A 20141-nucleotide genomic window follows, 5' to 3' on the forward strand; every position below is an offset into this window, starting at 1 on the left:
TGCTTTGATTGTTTGAGGCTGTAGTGAGCCTTGATTGCACCACTGCACTGCATTCTGGGTGACAGAGAGATTATCTAAAAAAAAATTAATTTCATCTGTTCTTTTTAAATGTGGCTAGTAGAAAATTTAAAATTGCATATGTGGCTCATATTATCTTCCTGTTGGACAGTGCTCTGCTAGATGGTAAATTCCATGGCTCAGGAGTTTGCACTCTGCATTTAAAGCAGTGGGTTTCTGGGCATCCTTGGGCCTCAGTTTCCTCATCTGTAAGCTACAGTTTCCTCATCTGGAATCCATTATCTCGAAAGGACCCATCCAGCTTGAGCAGTATTGTGAGGTGACCATCAAGTTCCCTAGGCCTCATTTTCTTTCTTTCTTTCTTTTTTTCTTTTTTTGAGACAGAGTCTTGCTCTGTCATCCAGGCTGGAGTGCACTGGCGCAATCTTGACTCACTGCAACCTCTGCCTCCCTGGTTCAAGTGGTTCTCATGCCTCAGCCTCTCTAGTAGCTGGGATTACAGGAGCGCCACACCACACCCAGCTAACTTTTTTTATAGTTTTAGTAGAGACGGGTTTCGCCACGTTGGCCAGGCTGGTCTTGAACTGGCCAAGTGATCCACCCACCTCAGCCTCCCAAAGTGCTGGGATTACAGGTGTGAGCCACTGCACCTGGCCTGGCCCCTGTTTCATCTGTCAGATGAGGTAAATGATTCCTGCCTTGTTCTCTGCCCCCACTTTTCAAATGAGAGAATGGATGAGGAAATACTTGGAAAGTGTACAGAACTGTGCAAATGCCAGGTGTTGTCATTGTTACTCACCCAGCTCACACCTGTAGACACCTTGAGTAGCCAGGTGGAGGACAGCAGCTTCCTGGCTAACAGAGTAGGCAGACAACAGAGCCCTGAGCCTGGGCAGGGGTCCTGAGTGCCATTCTGCCTTTGCCTTGGATTGTGTGAGAGCTCTTGGACCATCTGCATGTCTGTGTGCCCTGGCCAAATGGACAGATGAAAATGACACCATGAGTTGCTGAAATGCCGTGTTCTGAGGACTCTAAAATGTCACGGAGCTCCTGTGTATGGTATGTGAGGCCAGAAGGCAGTTTTCATGATTGCTGTTTTACTGATGGAAATACACAAGAGATCGAAGTGACTTGCTCAAGGTCATAGAGGGAGGCATTGCCCTTGGCCGAGGCCTGAGGTCTTTCGATTTCTAGCTCAGTCCAGTCCCACCTCTGCAGTATCTCCAAGCCACGGCGTTGGGGTTTGGTTGTCTCACAGTGAAAGTAAACTTGTCTACACTCAGATCCTTTTCTCCCTGTTGTCGGGAGGTGCTGGGACAGTGGGAATTGTGAGACTGGAGGTCCAGAGGCTGGCTGTTTGCTAAGCCATCCACCAGGAGGCTGAGAAATAAGCCTGTTGTGCCTGCCCTGCCACATTCCAGGGCTGTTCTGTTCTCCCCGGAGGGAATGGGGGCCTGCTTTATTTTTAGCTAGTTCAGTGTGACAGCCTTGTTCTCTTTCTGGGCAAGGACTTGGCCACTTTTACCAGTCAGGATGCTCCTTTTAGAACCTCCAGGGCCTACTCAGGTTCTCCTAGGAAGAGGGGGCCAAGGGAAGGGGAGCTGAAGTTGGAGTGCCACTCTGCTTGCTGGGGGCCTGGGGCATTTGGCTTAACTGCACAGCCCTAGGTTCCACCTACCTCATGTGGGGTTCATAACAGCTACCTTACACATTGTGCAGATTTGGATGGAGGAGCTTAAAGCACCCAGCGTGGGCCCTGTCCACATTCACATTGCTAGAACCTCAGTTTCTTCATCAAGAATGGGGATCCCAGCTGGGCGCAGTGGCTCACGCCTGTAATCCCAGCACTTTGGGAGGCTGAGGCGGGCGGATCACAAGGTCAAGAGATCAAAACCATCCTGGCCAACATAGTGAAACCCCATCTCTACTAAAAATACAAAAATTAGCTGGACGTGGTGGCGTGCGCCTGTAGTCCCAGCTACTCAGGAGGTTGAGGCAGGAGAATCGCTTGAACCCGGGAGGTGGAGGTTGCAGTGAGCTGAGATTGCACCACTGTACTCCAGCCTGGTGACAAAGTGAGACTCTGTCTCAAAAAAGAAAACAATGGAGATCCCATTTTCCTCATGATTTGTTGTGTGTAAACAGAGTTCATTGAAACAGAACCAACAGTTTACACATGCTGAGAGACACGTATGAACTTGGAAGAAGAGACCAGGCAAGGCTGTGTCCCCAGGACGGGGTTTTTGAGTGCCTGAGGGATGGTTTTGGCTTTGGTGATGATCTCACACAGACCTGTCACTGAGGAGCCCTGCAGTGGAATTGATTATCCCAGACACAGTTCCTCTGGTAGCTTGCAGGTGACTCAGCTTGAATAAGGGAGTGGGAATCCTGATTATCTTTAGGTCCCTCTGTCCCTCTGGGCCTCGGCCATGCTGTGGTGAAGTGGTGAGGGAAAGGCAGGGGTTAGAAGTGCCTGGAACTCTGTACCTTAGGGAGAGCCTGAAGTGAGAGGCTGCTGCCGGGGGAGAAGGGCTGGGCCATTCGGGGAAGTCTCCGGGCCTTATCTGAGCCAGCAAACCCTCTGAGACCTCCCTAGGCTAGTCGTCACCGGAGGCCTCCCGCCCAGCACAGGAGCCACCCAGCCTGGCCCAGGAGCCACCACGTGGTGCCTCCTAGGGCTCCTGGGCACACAAAGGGCCCAGAGGGCATGGCTCCTGTACCCCTGGCACTCATGGTCTAGCTGGCGGTGTGGACCATGCATGTGTCCCTGCAACGCCCAGGAAAGACACACACCACGAAGTGTCTCCCAGGCAGATCGACTCCTACATAGTGAACACCTAAGGTCAAGGGGATGCTGAGGAGAGGAGTGGACGGTGTGGGGTGGGGCGGATCATGGCATGTGCTCCTGAGAAGGTGAGTTGGGAGGTGAGCTTTGGGAGGAAGAAGGAGCTGGGGACGGAGAGGCCCAGGAGGCAGACTGGACGGGGCTCTGCGAGGAAGGACCTTTGAGGTGATGAGCCACCATCAGGGTGCTGGGGGTTAGTGGTTGCTTTAGGGACCCCACTAGATCAGGGCTGCCTCCCCTTGTGGCCATTTCCCTCCCTGCTCAGAGACCGGCTGCCGAGAGCAGGACAGAAACTAGGTTCCCGGCTGCCACCCGCACTACTGAGGTGGGGCTGGGCAGCGGCAGAAGCCATGTGCAGGCAGGAAGAGGAGTCCAGGGCTGCTGGGCAGGCACAGACCACGGTGCGGGCCCAGGCTCTCAGCTTGCTATGGCTGTTGAACTTCCTTCCCAGACTGTGTGAAAGGGGAAGGAGCAGATCGGACAGCTTGTTGTGGCTCTGATCCCAGCTGGAGGGGAGAAGAGGCCTCCTGGAGGTCACACTGGAGTGGCGTGCTTTCGGCAAGGCCGGGCAGCCATGCTGTTCTGGGGTGGCTGGAGCTGTGGCGGTGATGCCCCCTGTAGTACCGCATCTCCCTCTCCAGGAAGCCCCTGGCCCTGGCTCTCCCTGGACTGAGAGGATAGAGCACGGCACCAGGAATCAGGGAGCTTGCTGTCCACCCCAGTCTCTGCAAGTATGTCGCCCTGGCCAGTTGAGGAACCTCCTGGCCCTTCATTCTTGCCCAGGGCGTTGGAAGTGACGGTACCTGCTCTGCTTCTGCAGACAGGATGCTGTAAGGACCAACAGGTAAAAGCGCTGTGCAAAGTAGAGAGGCCTTTATAAGTCAAAGTCATAGGAGCACACCCACGTGACAGATGGGAAGACTGAGGTGCCCACAGGATGGCAGAGCCAGAAGTCAAATGCAGGTGTCTACATGGCCCCGACTGTGCCCTGTCATCGGATCAGGAGGGGTCCTGAGGAAGTCTTTAGTATGGCTCTGCTAGTTTGAGTCTTAGAGAGTGTCCGCAGGAAGTAGGAAGCGGGAAGTAGATTTTTAAAGAAAAAAGTGTTTATGATATAATTCCATTTTTGTAAAACAAAAAGAACCATCCATCTCTGTATGTATGAGTGCTTGTTTAGGGAGGAAGATAGTCCTAGTACATAGAGCTCTAAAGCCCTTGTACATAAAGCAGTGATATCTCTGGGAGACTGGGGGAAGAATTAATGATTTTTACTTTTATGCATTTTTATGATGTTGGAATATATTTTACAGTAAGTATATATTACTGTTATTGCTTCTTTATTGTTGTTTTTTTGAGATGGAGTTTCGCTCTTGTTGCCCAGGCTGGAGTGCAATGGCACAATCTCGGCTCACTGCAACCTCCGCCTCCTGGGTTCAAGTGATTCTTCTGCCTCACCCTCCCAAGTAGCCTGGATTACAGGCATGCGCCACCACGCCCAGCTAATTTTGTATTTTTGGTAGAGACGGGGTTTCTCCATGTTGGTCAGACTGGTCTTGAACTCCCGATCTCAGGTGATCCACCTGCCTCGGCCTCCCAAAGTGCTGGGATTACAGGCACGAGCCACCGCTCCCGGCCTATTATTGCTTCTTTAAAAAAAAAAACAATGAAACAGTGCAAATGTTTCAGAGTAGTTTTGTTAGAATCTTTCATTTGCCATTTTTTCAGGCATATTGCCTCCCAGCTTTAGTTTTCTACCAATGGGTCAATAGCATTTGTGGTAGATGCCTTTTTTTTGTTTTTTGTCTTTTTTGAGATGGAGTCTCGCCTTGTTGCCCAGGCTGGAGTGCAGTGGTGCAATCTCAGCTCACTGCAACCTCTGCCTCCTGGGTTCAAGTGATTCTCCTGCCTCAGCTTCCCGAGTAGCTGGGATTACAGGCATCTGCCACCACACCCAGCTAATTTTTTTTGTATTTTTAGTAGAGTTGGGGTTTCACCATGTTGGCCAGGCTGGTCTTGAACTCCTGACCTCTCAAGTGATCCACCCACCTCGGCCTCCCAAAGTGCTGGGATTACAAGCGTGAGCCACCGCGCCTGGCCGGTAGATGCATTTTTCAGGCATTGAGATGAAAGGAGTTAGGGGTACATGATTATGTCACTTAGGGATGGGAGGGTGGGAAATGACACTTGATGCTTACTTTGTTTCTGCACATTAAAATCCTCCCCATAACCCTCTGAAGTGGAGTATTATCTCCATCTTAAAAGTGAGACTCGGAGAGATTAAGTAACTTGTCCAAAGTCACACGGCTAATAAATAGGATTTGAACCCAGCTCTCTGTCCACAGCCCTGTGTTCTTTCCACCACGTGAGGAAAATGGAAATGCTTAAGGTGAAGCCCAAATGGGAGGTTACGAGCCCTGGAATCTAGACCCAGCTGCCATTTATAAACTCCTCAACTTAGCTTGAATCATGGGTCTGTTTCCTCTCCTAGATAATGGAGATAATGATGTCTTTCCTGCCTACTTCACTGGGCTGCAGTGACAGGAGAAAGGGAACTAGCATTAAAGCACCTGCTTCCTGCCTGGCACTTGGCATCCACAAGCTCATTTAACTTCTTTCTACACAGTTCAAATGGGATAATATATGTGAAGGTTCTGTGTCTGAAGGGCCAGTGCACATGTGAGCCATTGCTAATCGCGATGTTAATAAGCACCCAGGACCCATTCTCTTTGAGTCGGTGTCCTTAGCAAAGGGAAGTGAATTCTGATGTTGAAATCTCTGTCCTCCCCTAAGCTAACATCTTTCTTAACCCTTCAGGGTGCACGTCACAATTTCCTTTTGTAAGTGGAGCGCCTCGCTTGGAAAGTTCATTTTAAAGGCCTGCGCCAGCAGCTTCAGTCACGCCTGCTGTTCTGCAGCATTCTCGATCCTCACGGGAGGGTGGATGAGAGAGGGAGTGAAATTTTCCATGGCTGTGCCCCCTTCCACGGGGTGGGGTGAAAATGGCTGGGATGGTTACCAGTGGTTACTAGTGCCTCCTGCTGTGACTGGCCTGTTCACTTGGGCATGTCCAATCTTGAGTTTGTGTTTTGTGCATGTTCTGTTGGGAGCAGGAGGTGGGGCTGGAGTTGGGCACAGAAATGTTTGTGAGTTGATTGCGGTGCTAGGCCGTTGAGTTCTTTCCTTGGCTGGAGGGCTCTGAGCCAGGGAAGCTTGGCGAGGCTGTGTGTTCTCTGCTGATGACATGTCTTCCTGCTCTGTGGGGGTCCAACTTTGGGAGCCACTGAGAGCTTCAAGGCCCCCTTGGTCCACAAGAAGGAGAATCCAGGACAAGTGTCTGGAAAGTGTTTGAGCAAGAGCCCCCGCCCTGTGCAGCCAGTCTGGCTACCCTCATAGGAAGGGCTCTTCCCTCTGGGCAGTGGTGGACAGAGGCCCTGGAGGCTGGATGCGGGTTCTCAGGCAAGAGTCTGAGGGACCCAGCTCAGTGTCTGATGTCTGGTGTCTGGGACCGGGCGCCTTCCCATTTCCATCCCAGCCTGACCAGAGTCCCACATGTTCGTCTCAGGCACTGTGTTTGAGAGTGAGCATTTGAGGGCCTGGGTTTCTGTCATGACTCCTGGGAACCTCTGTCTTCTGATAGATGGTCCACAGACCGAGGCTTGCAGTGGAAGCAGCTGAAAGTGGTGCTGTGCGGTGTCCTCTCCATCTCCCAAATGAAGGGTGGGGAAGGATTCTTCGGGCACCGATGTTTTCCTGGAGCAGTAAAGCAGCGGTGATTTGGAGGCAGCACCTAAGAGAAGGGGACAGGATTATGGAGATGTGAGTGTGTGTGTGTGTGAGTACTTGTATGTGTATGTGTGTGAGTGTGTGAGTGTGTGTGAGAGTGTGTGTGTAGAGAGAGAGGGAAGAGGGGAAAAGGAAGGAGGAGAGTAAAGATCTGGAGATGCTGTGGAGAGGAGGACAGAAATAGAAAAGTTGAAAGGCCACAGACTTTGGCCAAATCCCCAAAGACCAAGAGTCATCCTTTCTTCCTGGGTTTCTGGCAGAGATCTGGAGCAAATGGGCAGGAGAGATTGCTCCAGTGCCCTTTCTTCCTCCCTCTCTCCTTCTACCCACTGCCCGTTCCCAGCCTCTTTCCCAGGGAGACAAGCGTGGTCCAGTGGAGTGCCGGGAGGGGCTGGTCTGAATGAGGAAGATGCGTTTTGCTCAGTGAGGTGCTGGGTTCTCTGGGCTCCTCGAAGTTTTCTGCAGATGTCTCTCGACATGTGCTTTTCTCCAATGCCTCCGGGCCACTTAAAGGCCCACAGTCCAGAGGGGCATGTCTGCTGAGTCCTGCAACAGGTGCCTGCCTGGCTGGGCAGTGTGGTAGGTACCAGGGAGCTGACTTCTCCCCTGGCAGCCCAGCCCCAGGCCTAGGGTCTTTGCTGGTTCAGTGGCCCCTTCTGATCTCCTGAGGACCAGTAGAAAGAAAGGGCTTCCTTTCATTGTCCTCATTTGTGTAAAATCCAGGAGGCCCCAGTTTCAGTTCCAGCCTTGCCTCAATTGAACCCCCGTTTTGGCCCCAGTATTCATGTCTCTTCTGAGAGGGGTTGTACCTCATGATGACTCATGAACCTGAACAAAAGGAGGAAAACCCTCCCTCCATACCAGCTTGAGGACCAGGCCATCCTCTGTGTCTGCAGCCTGCTTTTTGATTTGAGCTTCCAAGCTTTATTTGGGTTTAGCTTGGTTGTCCTGAAACATTGGGGTTTTTGGATCAATGTCTGTGTGCTGAGCTGCACCTTGACTTAGAAGGCAGGATAGCTGTGGAGTTACGGAGAGCTGCCTTTTCTAGAAGCTTCTCGTGTCCAGCGGGAAAACCCCAACAGCTCTACTCGGATCTGCCTTCTGCAGAGCAGGGGACCGGCCTTTCTTAAGGGGTAAGGATGATCGTATGGAGGAGCCTTAGACTTGCAGGTATAAAACCTCACTCCCCCAGCTGTGTGCTTTGAACTAATCACTTAGCTTCTTGGACCCTCAGTTTCTGTGTCTGTAAAATGGGGATTAAGAACATCTCCCAGACAGTTTTGAAGTTTAAATGACATACTGGATCTTGATATATTGATATACTGTAAACCACAAGAGAATTGTATAGTATTATTCCAGGATCCAGCATTGTTTGAATTCCTCCTTTGTGTCAAGCAACTGGGTGAGTTCCAAAGGTCTATCGATATGTTTTCTTTCCCTAGGGAACTCACAGTATCACAGGAGATGGACAGCTCCGTAAAAGGATAATCATGATGTGTGAGGAGTGTGGTCATTGGGGCATGTCTAAAATGCTGGAGTAGCAGTGTGCCTTTTTTAAAACTGAAATTAAAAAAATTTTTTTTGAGATGGAGTCTTGCTGCATTGCCCAGGCTGGAGTGCAATGGCGCGATCTTGGCTCACTGCAATCTCCTCTACCTCCTGGATTCAAGCGATTCTCCTATCTCAGTCTCCTGAGTAGCTGGGATTACAGGCATGCACCACCATGCCCAGCTAATTTTTGTATCTTTAGTAGAGACCGGGTTTTATTTACCATGTTGGCCAGGCTGGTCTTGAACTCCTGACCTCAGGTAATCCACTCGCCTCGGCCTCTCAAAGTTCTGGGGTTACAGGCGTGAGCCATTGCTCCCAGCCTTAAAATTAAAATTAAAAAATATTTTAGAGGTGCGATATCACTGTGTTGCTCAGGCTGGTCTTGAACTTTTGGGCCTGAGCAATCCTCCTGCCTTGGCCTCCCAAAGTGCCAGGATTACAGGCATGAGCCACTGTGCCAGCTAGCAATGTGGTTTTTTTTTGTTTTTTTTTTTTGAGACGGAGTCTCGCTCTGTCACCCAGGCTGGAGTGCAGTGGCGCGATCTCGGCTCACTGCAAGCTCCGCCTCCCGGGTTCACGCCATTCTCCTGCCTCAGCCTCTCCGAGTAGCTGGGACTACAGGCGCCCGCCACCACGCCCGGCTAATTTTTTGTATTTTTAGTAGAGACGGGGTTTCACCGTGGTCTCGATCTCCTGACCTCGCGATCCGCCCGCCTCGGCCTCCCAAAGTGCTGGGATTACAAGCGTGAGCCACCGCGCCCGGCCAGCAATGTGGTTTTTATTGTATGATCTTGCGCTTGCTCCTCCATTCTCCACGCAGCAGACACACAACTCTCATCATGGTTGTAATCAGTAAAGCCGTCTCAAGGCTCGCTGTGCTGTGGGATCCCGCTTGTATTTGTTTATGTGGCTCATCAGGCCCTGTGTGGTTGAGCTCTGGGCAGTCTTTCCAGGCACACCGTCTGCTTGTTCATCACAAAACCGCCCTCCGTCCCCTTCGGACTTCACACATGCCCTTGCTTGTGCCTGGGCGTGCTCTCCAACTTCGCCTCTCCAGGGAGCTTTCTCTCCCATGCTTGCAGCATGGCTGTCTCTCCCCACAGACCCAGGGCACTGTGATGGCAAGGGCTGCCGATGAGTGCCACCAGCCAGAGTAGGGCATGGCTTGTCTCTCCTCCCAGGGCCATGTTTTTGGCAATTTTTTTCCTTTAAAAAAAAAGATATATATATATCTTTTTTTTTTTTTTTTTTTTTTTTTTTGAGACTGGATCTCACTCTGTCACCCAGGCTGGGGTGCAGTGGCACGATCATAGCACCCTGCAACCTCTGCTTCCCCAGCTCAGACAATCCTCCCACCTCAGTCTCCTGAGTAACTGGGACTACAGGGGTGTATCACCACGCCTGGCTAATTTTTGTATTTTTTTAGAGACGAGGTTTTGCCATGTTTCTCAGGCTGCTCTCGAACTCCTGGCCCCAAGCAATCTGCCTTCCTTAGCCTCCCAAAGTGTTGGGATTACCGGTGTGGGCCACTGCTCCTGGCCAACTGTTAATTTTTTTTTTTTTTAGAGACAGTCTCACTCTGTCACTTAGGCTGGAGTACAGTGGTTCAATCATGGCTCAATGCAGCCTCAACCTCTTGGGCCCAAGCGATCCTCTTGCCTCAGCCTCCCGAGTAGCTGAGACTATAGGTGTGCATCACCATGCTGGGCTAATTTTTATTTTTTATAGAGACAGGGTTGTTGCCCAGGCTAGTCTGGAACTCCTGGGCTCAAATGATCCTCCTGCCTTGGCCCTGCAAAGTTCTGGGATTACAGGTGTCAGCCACCATGCCTGGCCTCTTCTGGCAATTTCTATTCTGGCTCTTGGTGGTTCCTGATTGCCCTTCTTTGAGCTGCTTTATTGTAAAGGGAAAAGGGTGGTAGGGCTAGTGGTTAGGAGTGGGGGCAAGGATCATCCTTGGGCATAGAGAGTGTTGGCAGACACTTTGGGAGGCCTAGGTGGGTGGATCACTTGAGGTCAGGAGTTTTAGACCAGCCTGGCCAACATGGTGAAACCCTGTCTCTACTAAAAATACAAAAATTAGCAGGGCATGGTGGCGCACGCCTGTAATCCCAGCCACTCAGGAGGCTGAGGCAGGAGAATCGCTTGAACCTGGGAGGTGGAGGTTGCAGTGAGCCAAGATTGTGCCACTGCATTCCAGCCTGGGTGACAGAGGGAGACTATGAAAAAAAAAAACAACAAAAAACCCAAAACAAACAAACAAACACAAAAACACCAGTGTTAAGGTCTTTTCAGCCTTGTGGGGCCGTAAATCTCTCTCTCTATCCACTTGGAGCCTTCTGTGTGCAAGGCTCCATGTGAGGCACTGGGGAGGTCAAGGTGACACGCATGGAAAGCTGGGATCCAGGCCAGAGCCTGTCTAGGGGTCAGTGCTGAAGGAGGGGTGATATCTAGCCTGAAGGACTTGGACATCTTCAGGAGGAAGTGACAGTTTATTTGAACCTTGAAGGTTAGGTGAGCTGGGAAGAAAAGGAAGGGCATTTCAGGTAGAGGTGACAGCAGGAGGAGAGCCTGGAGCACCTACTAGGAATGGTAGAGGTGGTTTGGCTGGAGTTCAGAGAGCACAGAGCCACACCTGCAGAGGGTAGGTGCCTTGGCAGTGGGGAGGCATTGGAAGGCTTTGGGCAGAGGCATGACTTGATTAGGGTTGCACTTTAAGAGGCTGATGCTGCAGTGGTGTAGAAGATGGGTTGGAAGGAAGAGATCGAAGATAAACTGTTACAGTGGATGATCATCAGCAATCCAGGCACATAGAGCAGCAGAAAGAGTGGATGGTGAAACAGAAGAACCTTTCTCAGTGGACTCCACAGGGATAGTGCCATCAGGACAGGTGTCTAGCCCAATACTAGGCACCTAGCTGGTGCCCAGTGCATACTTTTTTGGGAGAATAAATGTGAAGATACCATGAAGGACGAACAATTAGTGATAGCCAGTGACAACCCAGGGTGCCTAAGGTTAGGGGCCTGGGCAGCTTGAGGAGAAAGGGAAACCCAGGAAGAGGAGCAGGTTGGGTCAGGCCTGGTGAAGGGTGGGAGTAGCTTGACTCAGAGGTACAGGGCCCATGGCCTGGCACACGGGCCCAGCACATGGGTATGGGAGCCCAGGGGCTGTCTCCATACATTGAGGCTGGGTTTAAGGTTTCTGTGCTCTGGCCTGCCACCCTGTGTTCTCAGAAGGGTCCTAGCCCTTTGGCCGCCATTTCTGCCTTTCTAGAAGTCTTGCCCATGGACACCTGCCAGTACTACTGTCTCATGTTAATAATAATAGCTGATGCTTATTGAGCACTTACTATGTTCTAAGTGCTTCTGTCTCATTTGAACTTGTCCTTTATGTTAGGTCCTATCTATCATCTCAGTTTTTCAGTTGAGGAAACTGAAATTCACACAGCTGTTAAGCTCTGAGGCTAGGATTGAACCCAGTTGGCTGGCTCCAGAGCCCTTGTTCGTAGCCTCTCTGTCATTCCCATCCCAGTGAGAGTGAGCCAGCCAATTCTCACAGAGAGAAGGAGGCTTGAGGTGTTCCTGATACTGGAGGAAAACTGCCTCCATCAAGTACTTGGAGGTTGAAGGGCAGCTTCCATGTCGTATTTGAGGGTTGGAAAGGATCTTAGAGATATCGGGTTCATTTTACAGGCCAGGAACTAGGGCTCAGAGCATTTGCAAGTCTGTTCTAGGTGACATGGTTGACAGCAGTTGAATGACCTTCCGCCATGTGATGTGCCAGCGTGTGTGTTCCTGTGCCTGTGGGAGCTGGCTATCTCGGCGGGTGGGTGCCTCACCTTGCCCTGTCCTCCCCCTCGACCTCACTCTCCTTCCTTCTCATCCCCCTCCAGATTGACAAGTATCTCTATGCCATGCGGCTCTCCGATGAAACTCTCATAGATATCATGACTCGCTTCAGGAAGGAGATGAAGAATGGCCTCTCCCGGGATTTTAATCCAACAGCCATAGTCAAGATGTTGCCAACATTCGTAAGGTCAATTCCTGATGGCTCTGGTAAGTCTCTCACCCAGAGATTGAACCCTGAGGGCTAAATGTTCTGTGAAATCTTCCTTCTAACTTCATTTGTTCATACATTTGCTCATTCATTCATTCACCATTCCATCAATCTGCTCTCCCATCCATCCATCCATCCATCCGCTGATCCATCCATCGATCCATCCATCCAATATGTGTCTACTGAGTATCTACCTTATGCCAGGAGGTGGGGATATCATGGTTGGGCAAGGCTGACCTGCTGTCATTGACTTTACTGTCTAGTGGCTTGTGATACTTTAGAAAGTGTAGTGTTTATGGGTCTTGCAGATGCTGTGTGGGTTGCTCTTATGTCTTCAGAACATGAAGAACTCCAGAACAAATGAAGGGTTCATTTTAGGGAAATCTCTCCATCAGGGAATCAAAGCTTCCCTCTCTTCTTACCCCAGATAATAGCAATCCTAGTGGACAGGTGGGTCTCAGACTTAGAGGCAGAGATTCCAGACCCCCTTTGGACAGCTTTCACAGATGCAGAATTGAGGCAGCCCCCAAAACAAAGAAATACAGAGGGGAGGTGGAATTGAAAGAAAAATTGTATCCTTTCACTCTGCATCCTGTGGCTCATACTCTGCAGTGGGGCATTGGGAGAGGGCCCCCGAGGATTGTCTGTTTCTCCTCCCCAGAGGAGTGGCATCAGCCCCTGCACCTGGCCGAGTGGAGACTGGGAGGTCACAGTCTGGCCTGCTCAGTGGAAGCTGTTCTTCCTGGCGGACCCGCAGTTACTAGTTTGCGGAGGTGAATTCTGTGCTTGCTCCAGCGTGGCGCCCTCACAGGAATCCCGTTAGCTGTGTTCTGTGCTCTAGGGTGGGGCTCACCTGCTCTAGGCAGCAGAGGGAGGGAGAGCAGGAGGAAGTCAGGTTTCCCTTGGGGTTGTGAGTACAGGACCAGTGAGTACAGCCTTCACACACCCCTGCGATTTCTTCCCCGCTCTCAAGGCTCTTATTTAAAGGAGTGATTTGGGGCATCTTGTATGCAGCCTGCAAAATGGACGCCAGGAAACTGCAGCTATTGCAGCTGATGTTCTTGAAAGATGGGCAAGTGGGAGTACACTGGTTGCAGCAGGAAAAGACCTCTGCTCTCTGCCTGCAGTCATCCTGAATGAGATTTAGACGCTGATAAAGAGGCAGTGTGCTGTTCACTGTGGCCATGGGTGGAGTTACTTCATGCTCACATATTAGCATGTATATCTCTGATGTAAGCCTACTCCACCTCCACCCTTTTGTTTAGGTGTTGATTACTAGCACCTGCTTCTAGCGTTTTAAGAACTACTGAAGAGATTCTGGCCATCAGAGTGAATAGACTGTGGTCTACCCTGGGTATGTTCTTTTGTCTCTGGCTGGAGAAGAAAGAACTTTATATATAGTTCACTCTTGCTTTTTCCCAGGCATGGATGTCACCAACAGCCAGGAGCTGTAGAACCTTTCCAGGATGAGGAGAGCTCTGTAGCAGAGGCATGGCTCTGACTGCTTCCAGCTGAGAGAAGAGGAAGGCGGGGGGAGGGGAGCGGGTATGGGCAGCGCCCAGGAGAGCACCTGCTTTGGCTTTGTTTGGGAGAGCTCAGAAGGATACCTGATCCCCGGAGGCACCTGACCCTGTGTGACTGGCTCAGGGCAGACACAGGGGAGGAGACACTTTGCCTCCTTCCCACTGAGCCCTGCTCTCAAGCCAGCTGTGTCCTGGGGACCTATGTCAGCAGGGGTGCTCTCCCTCTCTCCTTCACAAACCGTTTCCAGGATTGAGAGTCTCAAAGTGTGATCCAAGTGCAATAGAAATCCAGCCATTTGCCATATTGGCTACTCCTCCAAACAAGGCTTAGAACTCATACTCCTTTGTGAAATGTATTTTTCACCCCCTTTTAGAGATTCATAGAAACGGCACCCCCCATTCCAAATATTTATGGGTGGGTTCAGTTCATGTGCCCCAGAGCCCACACTTTGCTTGGAATGGTCCCTACAGCCCCGCAAAGACATTGCTGTTGGTGCTAAGGACTTGGATACCCAACCCCCAGTCCGCTCCCTGCCCCTTCGTGTTGTGCCGGGCTTCTGTCTTCACCTCCCCCTGCCTCTTGGCTCCTTTATCATCCAAGAATCAGGAGATCCCTGGAGTAATCAGAATCTGGGTCTCCTTAATAGTAAATCCATAGTGCTGTTCCCTTTTTGAAATGTTAATCACTGCTTCAACTGTAGTAATTAGTGACAGAATTAGTGGTAATCCCAAACCACGGAGGGATAAATTGGCGCTCACCATGGTGGAGAAATGCCTAAGTGGTGATGTGATTTCCAAGGCAAAGGAAGGAAACAAGCCTTTCCTTTCTTGCTGACCTTGACCCTGGTTGACTAGACACAGAGTTTCGGAACTCAACTGACTTTCCAGAAGCATTTCTGAAAACATATCTGATACATACATTCTGATACCTATCAGCCCATTTTTAATTAGTTTCTTTGTCTTTTGGACATTTTTTTTTATGGGCAGTGAGGTTTTTGTTTTTGATATTTTGTAGAGATAGGGTTTTGCCATGTTGCCCAGACTGGTCTTGAACTTCTAGGCTCAGGCGATCCTCCCACCTCCCAAAGTGTTGGGATTACAGGCGTGAGCCACCACACCTGGCCTGTTTTTATTTTTATTTTTTAGTTGCTCTTCAGTAATCTGTACATCATTAAAAAAAACCCTAAAACCTAAAGTGGCTTTTCGCTGCTGCATATCATTTTTGAGGTAGTGGATGAATGAATAATAAAGAAGGAAAATATTGAAACTTTTTAACATTGGTGATTTGGCTAAATAGAATTCCCTCTTCAAAGCTACTGTAGGGAGCAAGGGAAAACGTCCCCTTTGCCCTCTGAATGTTGGCTGAAAAATCAGCTCACAAAAGGCAGATTAATAGGAGAAAGGGCATACACATTTATTAACATGCATGTGGGAGAATCACAGACTGATTACTCAAGTATCCTGGTGGGGCCCAGATACTTAAATTTCCTCTTTTCTTTTCTTTTCTTTCTTTCTTTTTTTTTTTTTTTGAGGTGGAGTCTTACTCTGTTGCCCAGGCTGGAGTGCAGTGGCATGATCTCGGCTCACTGCAACCAACCTCTGCCTCTCAGGTTCAAGCGATCCTCCTGCCTCAGCCCCCCTAAGTAGCTGGGATTATAGGCACCTGCCACCATGCCCAGCTAATTTTTGTATTTTTAGTAGAGACAGGGTTTTGCCATGTTGGCCAGGCTGGTCTCGAACTCCTGACCTCAGGTGATCCACCCACCTTGGCCTCCCAAAGTGCTGGGATTACAAGTGTGAGCCACTGCGTCCAGCCACACATTTCCTCTTTTCAGAGGGGAGGCAGGAGACAGGGAACAGTAAATGATTACTAGGGAGAATGAAGGCATCAGGGAACAGAGATTAACCAGTACCGGTTCTCTTTGGAAACTGAATAGGAGACAGATTTTTTTTTTTTTTTTTTGAGACAGAGTCTCGCTCTGTCGCCCAGGTTGCAGTGCAATGGCATAATCTTGGCTCGCTGCAACCTCCGCCTCCCGGGTTCAAGCAATTCTCCTGCTTCAACTTCCTGAGTAGCTGGGATTACAAGTGCGCACCACCACGCTGGGCTAATTTTTGTATTTTTAGTACAGACGAGGTTTCACCATGTTGGTCAGGCTGGTCTCGAACTCCTGACCTTGTGATCTGCCCGCCTTGGCCCCTCAAAGTGCTGGGATTACAGGCGTGAGCCACCACGCCCGGCTTAGGAACAGGCATCTTTAAAAAGGTCCATTCAGGTGTGGTCAGATTCTTCAGTCTTCTTTTCTGCAATAGATAATGAGATAACAGGGAGGGTAAGGATAAAGTTCTCCTTGGAAGGTCTGTGTGGTCTTTATGTAGATAGGAGAAAAGCATTTTCCAGCATCTGTTGATCTTTAAGGGCCTTTAGTTCAAAATACTCATTATACCATATTTTGGGGTGAAATATTTTGGTTTTCCTTACTACTCAGTCTCTTGGGAATTGCTGTCGTTTTGTGCCCAGCCTCCCCCATTCGCGAAGTGTCCCTTTTTTCTCCTTTTCTCATTTATCCCTAAGGATATTGTAAGCACTAATTAGAGTGTAAGCTTTTGGAGGCTAAATAGGAATCGATATTTCTTGGTTTCGGCTTCATTGTTCCTAGCACAGTCTTTACCCCAAGGAGTTTTTACCCAAAGGAGAAGTAAAAAAAAAAAAAATTTGCTAGAAGCTTGGATGTGCCATTATCTTTTTTCATGCAAAGCAGAGCCATTTACAGTGTAGTCACGGTTATTTTGGGGCCCTAAATATTCATACTACTGTTTTCCAGTCAACGGAAGGAAAATATTTACCTTCTCTTCTTGTAGCATTTGGGTGGTCTCAGTTTTCTTATATGGAAAGATTGTTGGGTTATCTCAAGTATTCTCTCTATCTGTGAAACCTCCTGAGTGTCTCGTGTTCCCATCAGGCTTTTGATGAAGGTGTGAAGTTCCCATCATGCAGCTGGATTGTAGATGGGCAGGAATGCCTGTGTATCTCATGTACAGAATTAATTCATTGAGGCTGGGCACGGTGGCTCATGCCTGTAATCCCAGCACTTTGGGAGGCCGAGGCAGGCGGATCACCTGAGGTCAGGAGTTGGGGACTGGCCTGGCCAATATGGTGAAGCCCCGTCTCTACTAAAAATACAAAAATTAGCTGGGCGTGGTGGCCAGTGCCTGTAATCCCAGCTACCTGGGAGGCTGAGGCACGAGAACACTTGAACCCTGGAGGCAGAGTTGCAGTGAGACGAGATCACGCCACTGCACTCCAGCCTGGGCAACAGACACTCCGTCTCAAAAAAAAAGAATCAATTCATTGAGCTGGACTCAGGCAGGCATTTCTTGCAGGCAGAGTTTTTGCTTGCCCTGTATTCCAGCACAGGCTGGTACTTGAGACACATCTGTCCTGTGTTTGTTTTCCATTATTTGCTGGTAATAATGGCTGTCATTAGAAAGTGGAGAATTGCCAGTAGCCCTTCGGATGTTTTGTTTAATGAGCCTTCTCTTGAGTGGTTCTCCTGGCTTCAGTGGAAATGGGAAATGTGAGGAAAGGTCAAAAGTAGGAGGCCCCAGTAGCAGGAAGCAAGGTTTGAGACCAAAGATAGAAAGAGGAAGTCGGGAGGAAACCTATTACTGCAGAAAGAGGCTGAGCTTGTAGCCAAAGAGAAAAGGAAATAAAAATCTAGAACACTGAATCAGTCTCTGGGTTTGCCACTCCCAACCTGTGTGACTTTGGAGAAGCCACTTAGCTTCTGAGCCTCCATTTCCTCATGTGTAAAATGGCCACGGTAATCCTTGCCCCACCCGCCTCACCAGGCTATCATCAGGATCAAATGAGAGTCTTTGGAAACTGCAAACCACTATGAGTTACGGTGGGTCATCGTCATCCTCATCAGTCTTGTGATATAATAACTGGCTTTGTAAGAATTCCTTGGGAGAGTCTTTCCAAACCAATGGAGCCAGTCCAAGGACCCCACCCAGCAGGCCCGAATGTGTAAGCCGAGCGCCTGCAGGAAGGATGCAGAGTTTTTCAGGATTCGCTGGCATCTCTGTGATGTTACAGGGGAAGGAGGCAGAGAAAAGGGGCAAGCCAAGCAGGCTCTCACCCCCAACCCCTGAGCTAGCCACACAAAACGTGGGTGAGACCGCAGGCCACAGCTCCAGTCCCTCTGCAAGGGGTTGCCTGGACACGACAGCTCTGAATCAGGGAGCCAACCAGAGGTAAAAGGGACTGATAGGTCCCTTTTGTTATGGAGGGCAAGTGGGCATTTGGGGGATTCATTTCCTGACAAAGAATATTGAGCTTGGAAACCTTCTGATTGTAGCTGAAAGAAATCTAACTCAAATTTGTTTAAGAAAAAAGAGAATTCTAGTTTCTTATAACTGGAAAGTCTCGCTGTGAGTTGACTTCTGTATCTAGGGATTCATCTGTCTCTTACTAGTTCAGTCAGCTCCTTTCCTGTGTGTTGGCTTCATTCATAGGCCATCTCTCCTCTTACAGTGGCGGGGACGGCCCCTGCAGTCCTAGGCTGACCCCTCGCATTATAGCCAGCGATCTCTGTGCAAAGAGCAGGCCTTGCTCCCCATGGGACCTGTGATGGTCTTGGGGAGGGCTGTGATAGGCTGACTTGGGTCATGTGCCCATCCTGAACCAATCGTGATGGACAAGATGGGTGACTTGGGACGCCCCTGGATCCCATGCCTGGATCACACATTGGTACCCCTGCAGCTAGAGTGGGGATTCAGCCCCACGGAACCTCGTAGGTGAAAATGGGAGGGTAGTTATCTAAAGAGATGCTAGACATCCAGGAAAGTTTATCAGTTATCTTGTTGTCCTTAAGAGACATCATTCCTCAGTGTCTTTTGCCCAGCAGAGTATAGGACCTGCACTTTGGGAGGCCAAGGTGGGAGGATCACGAGGTCAAGAGATCGAGACCATCCTGGCCAAAATGGTGAAACCTCGTCTCTACTAAAAAATACAAAAATTAGCTGGGTGTGGTGGCACACACTTGTAGACCCAGCTACTCGGGAAGCTGAGGCAGGAGAATTGCTTGAACCTGGGAGGTGGAGGTTGCAGCGAACCAAGATTGCGCCATTGCACTCCAGCCCGGGCAACAGTGTGAGACTCCATCTCAAAAAAACAAACAAACAAAAACATGAAATAAATAAATGTTTAGGTGAACATTAAAACAGCAAATTAATTAAGTAAAATATTAAAATAAAAAGTACCGATCATTTCATCTCAGTGTAGTATTTGCTTTTGTGCCCCTTTTTCCTCTATGCACAAGTGGTTTATAGTTGTTTATCAGACTGAGCTTTCACTGTCTTCATTAGAGAATGAAGCAAAATAAAACCAAAGCTGGCCGGGTGCGGTGGCTCACGCCTGTAATCCCAGCACTTTGGGAGGCTGAGGCAGGTGGATCACGAGGTCAGGAGATCGAGACCATCCTGGCTAACACGGTGAAACCCCGTCTCTACTAAAAAAAAAAAAAAAAAAAAAAATACAAAAAATTAGCCAGGTGTGGTGGCAGGCACCTGTAGTCCCAGCTACTTGGGAGGCTGAGGCAGGAGAATGGCATGAACCTGGGAAGTGGAGCTTGCAGTGAGCCAAGATCACGCCACTGCACTCCAGCCTGGGCGACAGAGCAAGACTCCATCTCAAAAAAAAAAAAATAAAAAAAATAAATAAATAAAACCAAAGCTAGGCCAGGCACGGTGGCTCACGCCTGTAATCCCGGCACTTTGGGAAGCCAAGGCGGGTGGATCACCTGAGGTCAGGAGTTCGAGACCAGCCTGGCCAACGTGGTGAAACCTCGTCTCTACTAAAAATACAAAAAATGAGCTGGGCGTGGTGGTGGGCGCCTGTAATCCCAGCTACTTGGGAGGCTGAGGCAGGAGAATTGCTTGAACCTGGAAGGCGGAGGTTGCAGTGAGCCGAGATCGCGCCATTGCCATCCAGCCTGGGCAACAAGACTGAGACTCCGTCTCAAAAACAAAAACAAAAAAACAAAACAAAACAAAACAAAAAAACCCAAAGCTATAAGGAATCATGGAAGTTGAAGAGCCCCAGAAAAGAAGTGTAGCCATTCCTGATGTGCTGAAGTCTCTCTCTGGCCCCCTCTTTCCTTGGGGATCCTTGTCCCTGAGTTCTGTCCAGGAGGCAGTTTTCATGGTTATATATTATGGCTTCGGATTCAAATGCTGACTCTGCCACTTACTGGTTGTGCGTTTGGACAAGTTACCTAACCCCTCTTTACCTTTACTTGCTCATCTGTAGAATGGGCATCATGACAGTACTGACTTCATAGGGTTGCGAGGATTGAAAACAA

The 20141-nt window shown here is 49.6% G+C and overlaps 1 protein-coding gene across 1 annotated transcript in view; it reads left to right on the top strand.

Moving 5' to 3' along the window:
- The window catches only part of HK1 (hexokinase 1), an 84579-nt gene that overhangs the window by 13305 nt on the left and 51133 nt on the right, over positions 1 to 20141 (top strand). Inside the window, exon 2 of the mRNA XM_030797603.1 lies at positions 12090 to 12252. Coding sequence (XP_030653463.1) covers positions 12090 to 12252 — 163 coding nt within the window. The remainder of the gene's footprint in view (positions 1 to 12089; positions 12253 to 20141) is intronic.

This window comes from Nomascus leucogenys, chromosome 18 (assembly GCF_006542625.1).
Source record: "Nomascus leucogenys isolate Asia chromosome 18, Asia_NLE_v1, whole genome shotgun sequence".
NCBI lineage: Eukaryota > Metazoa > Chordata > Mammalia > Primates > Hylobatidae > Nomascus > Nomascus leucogenys.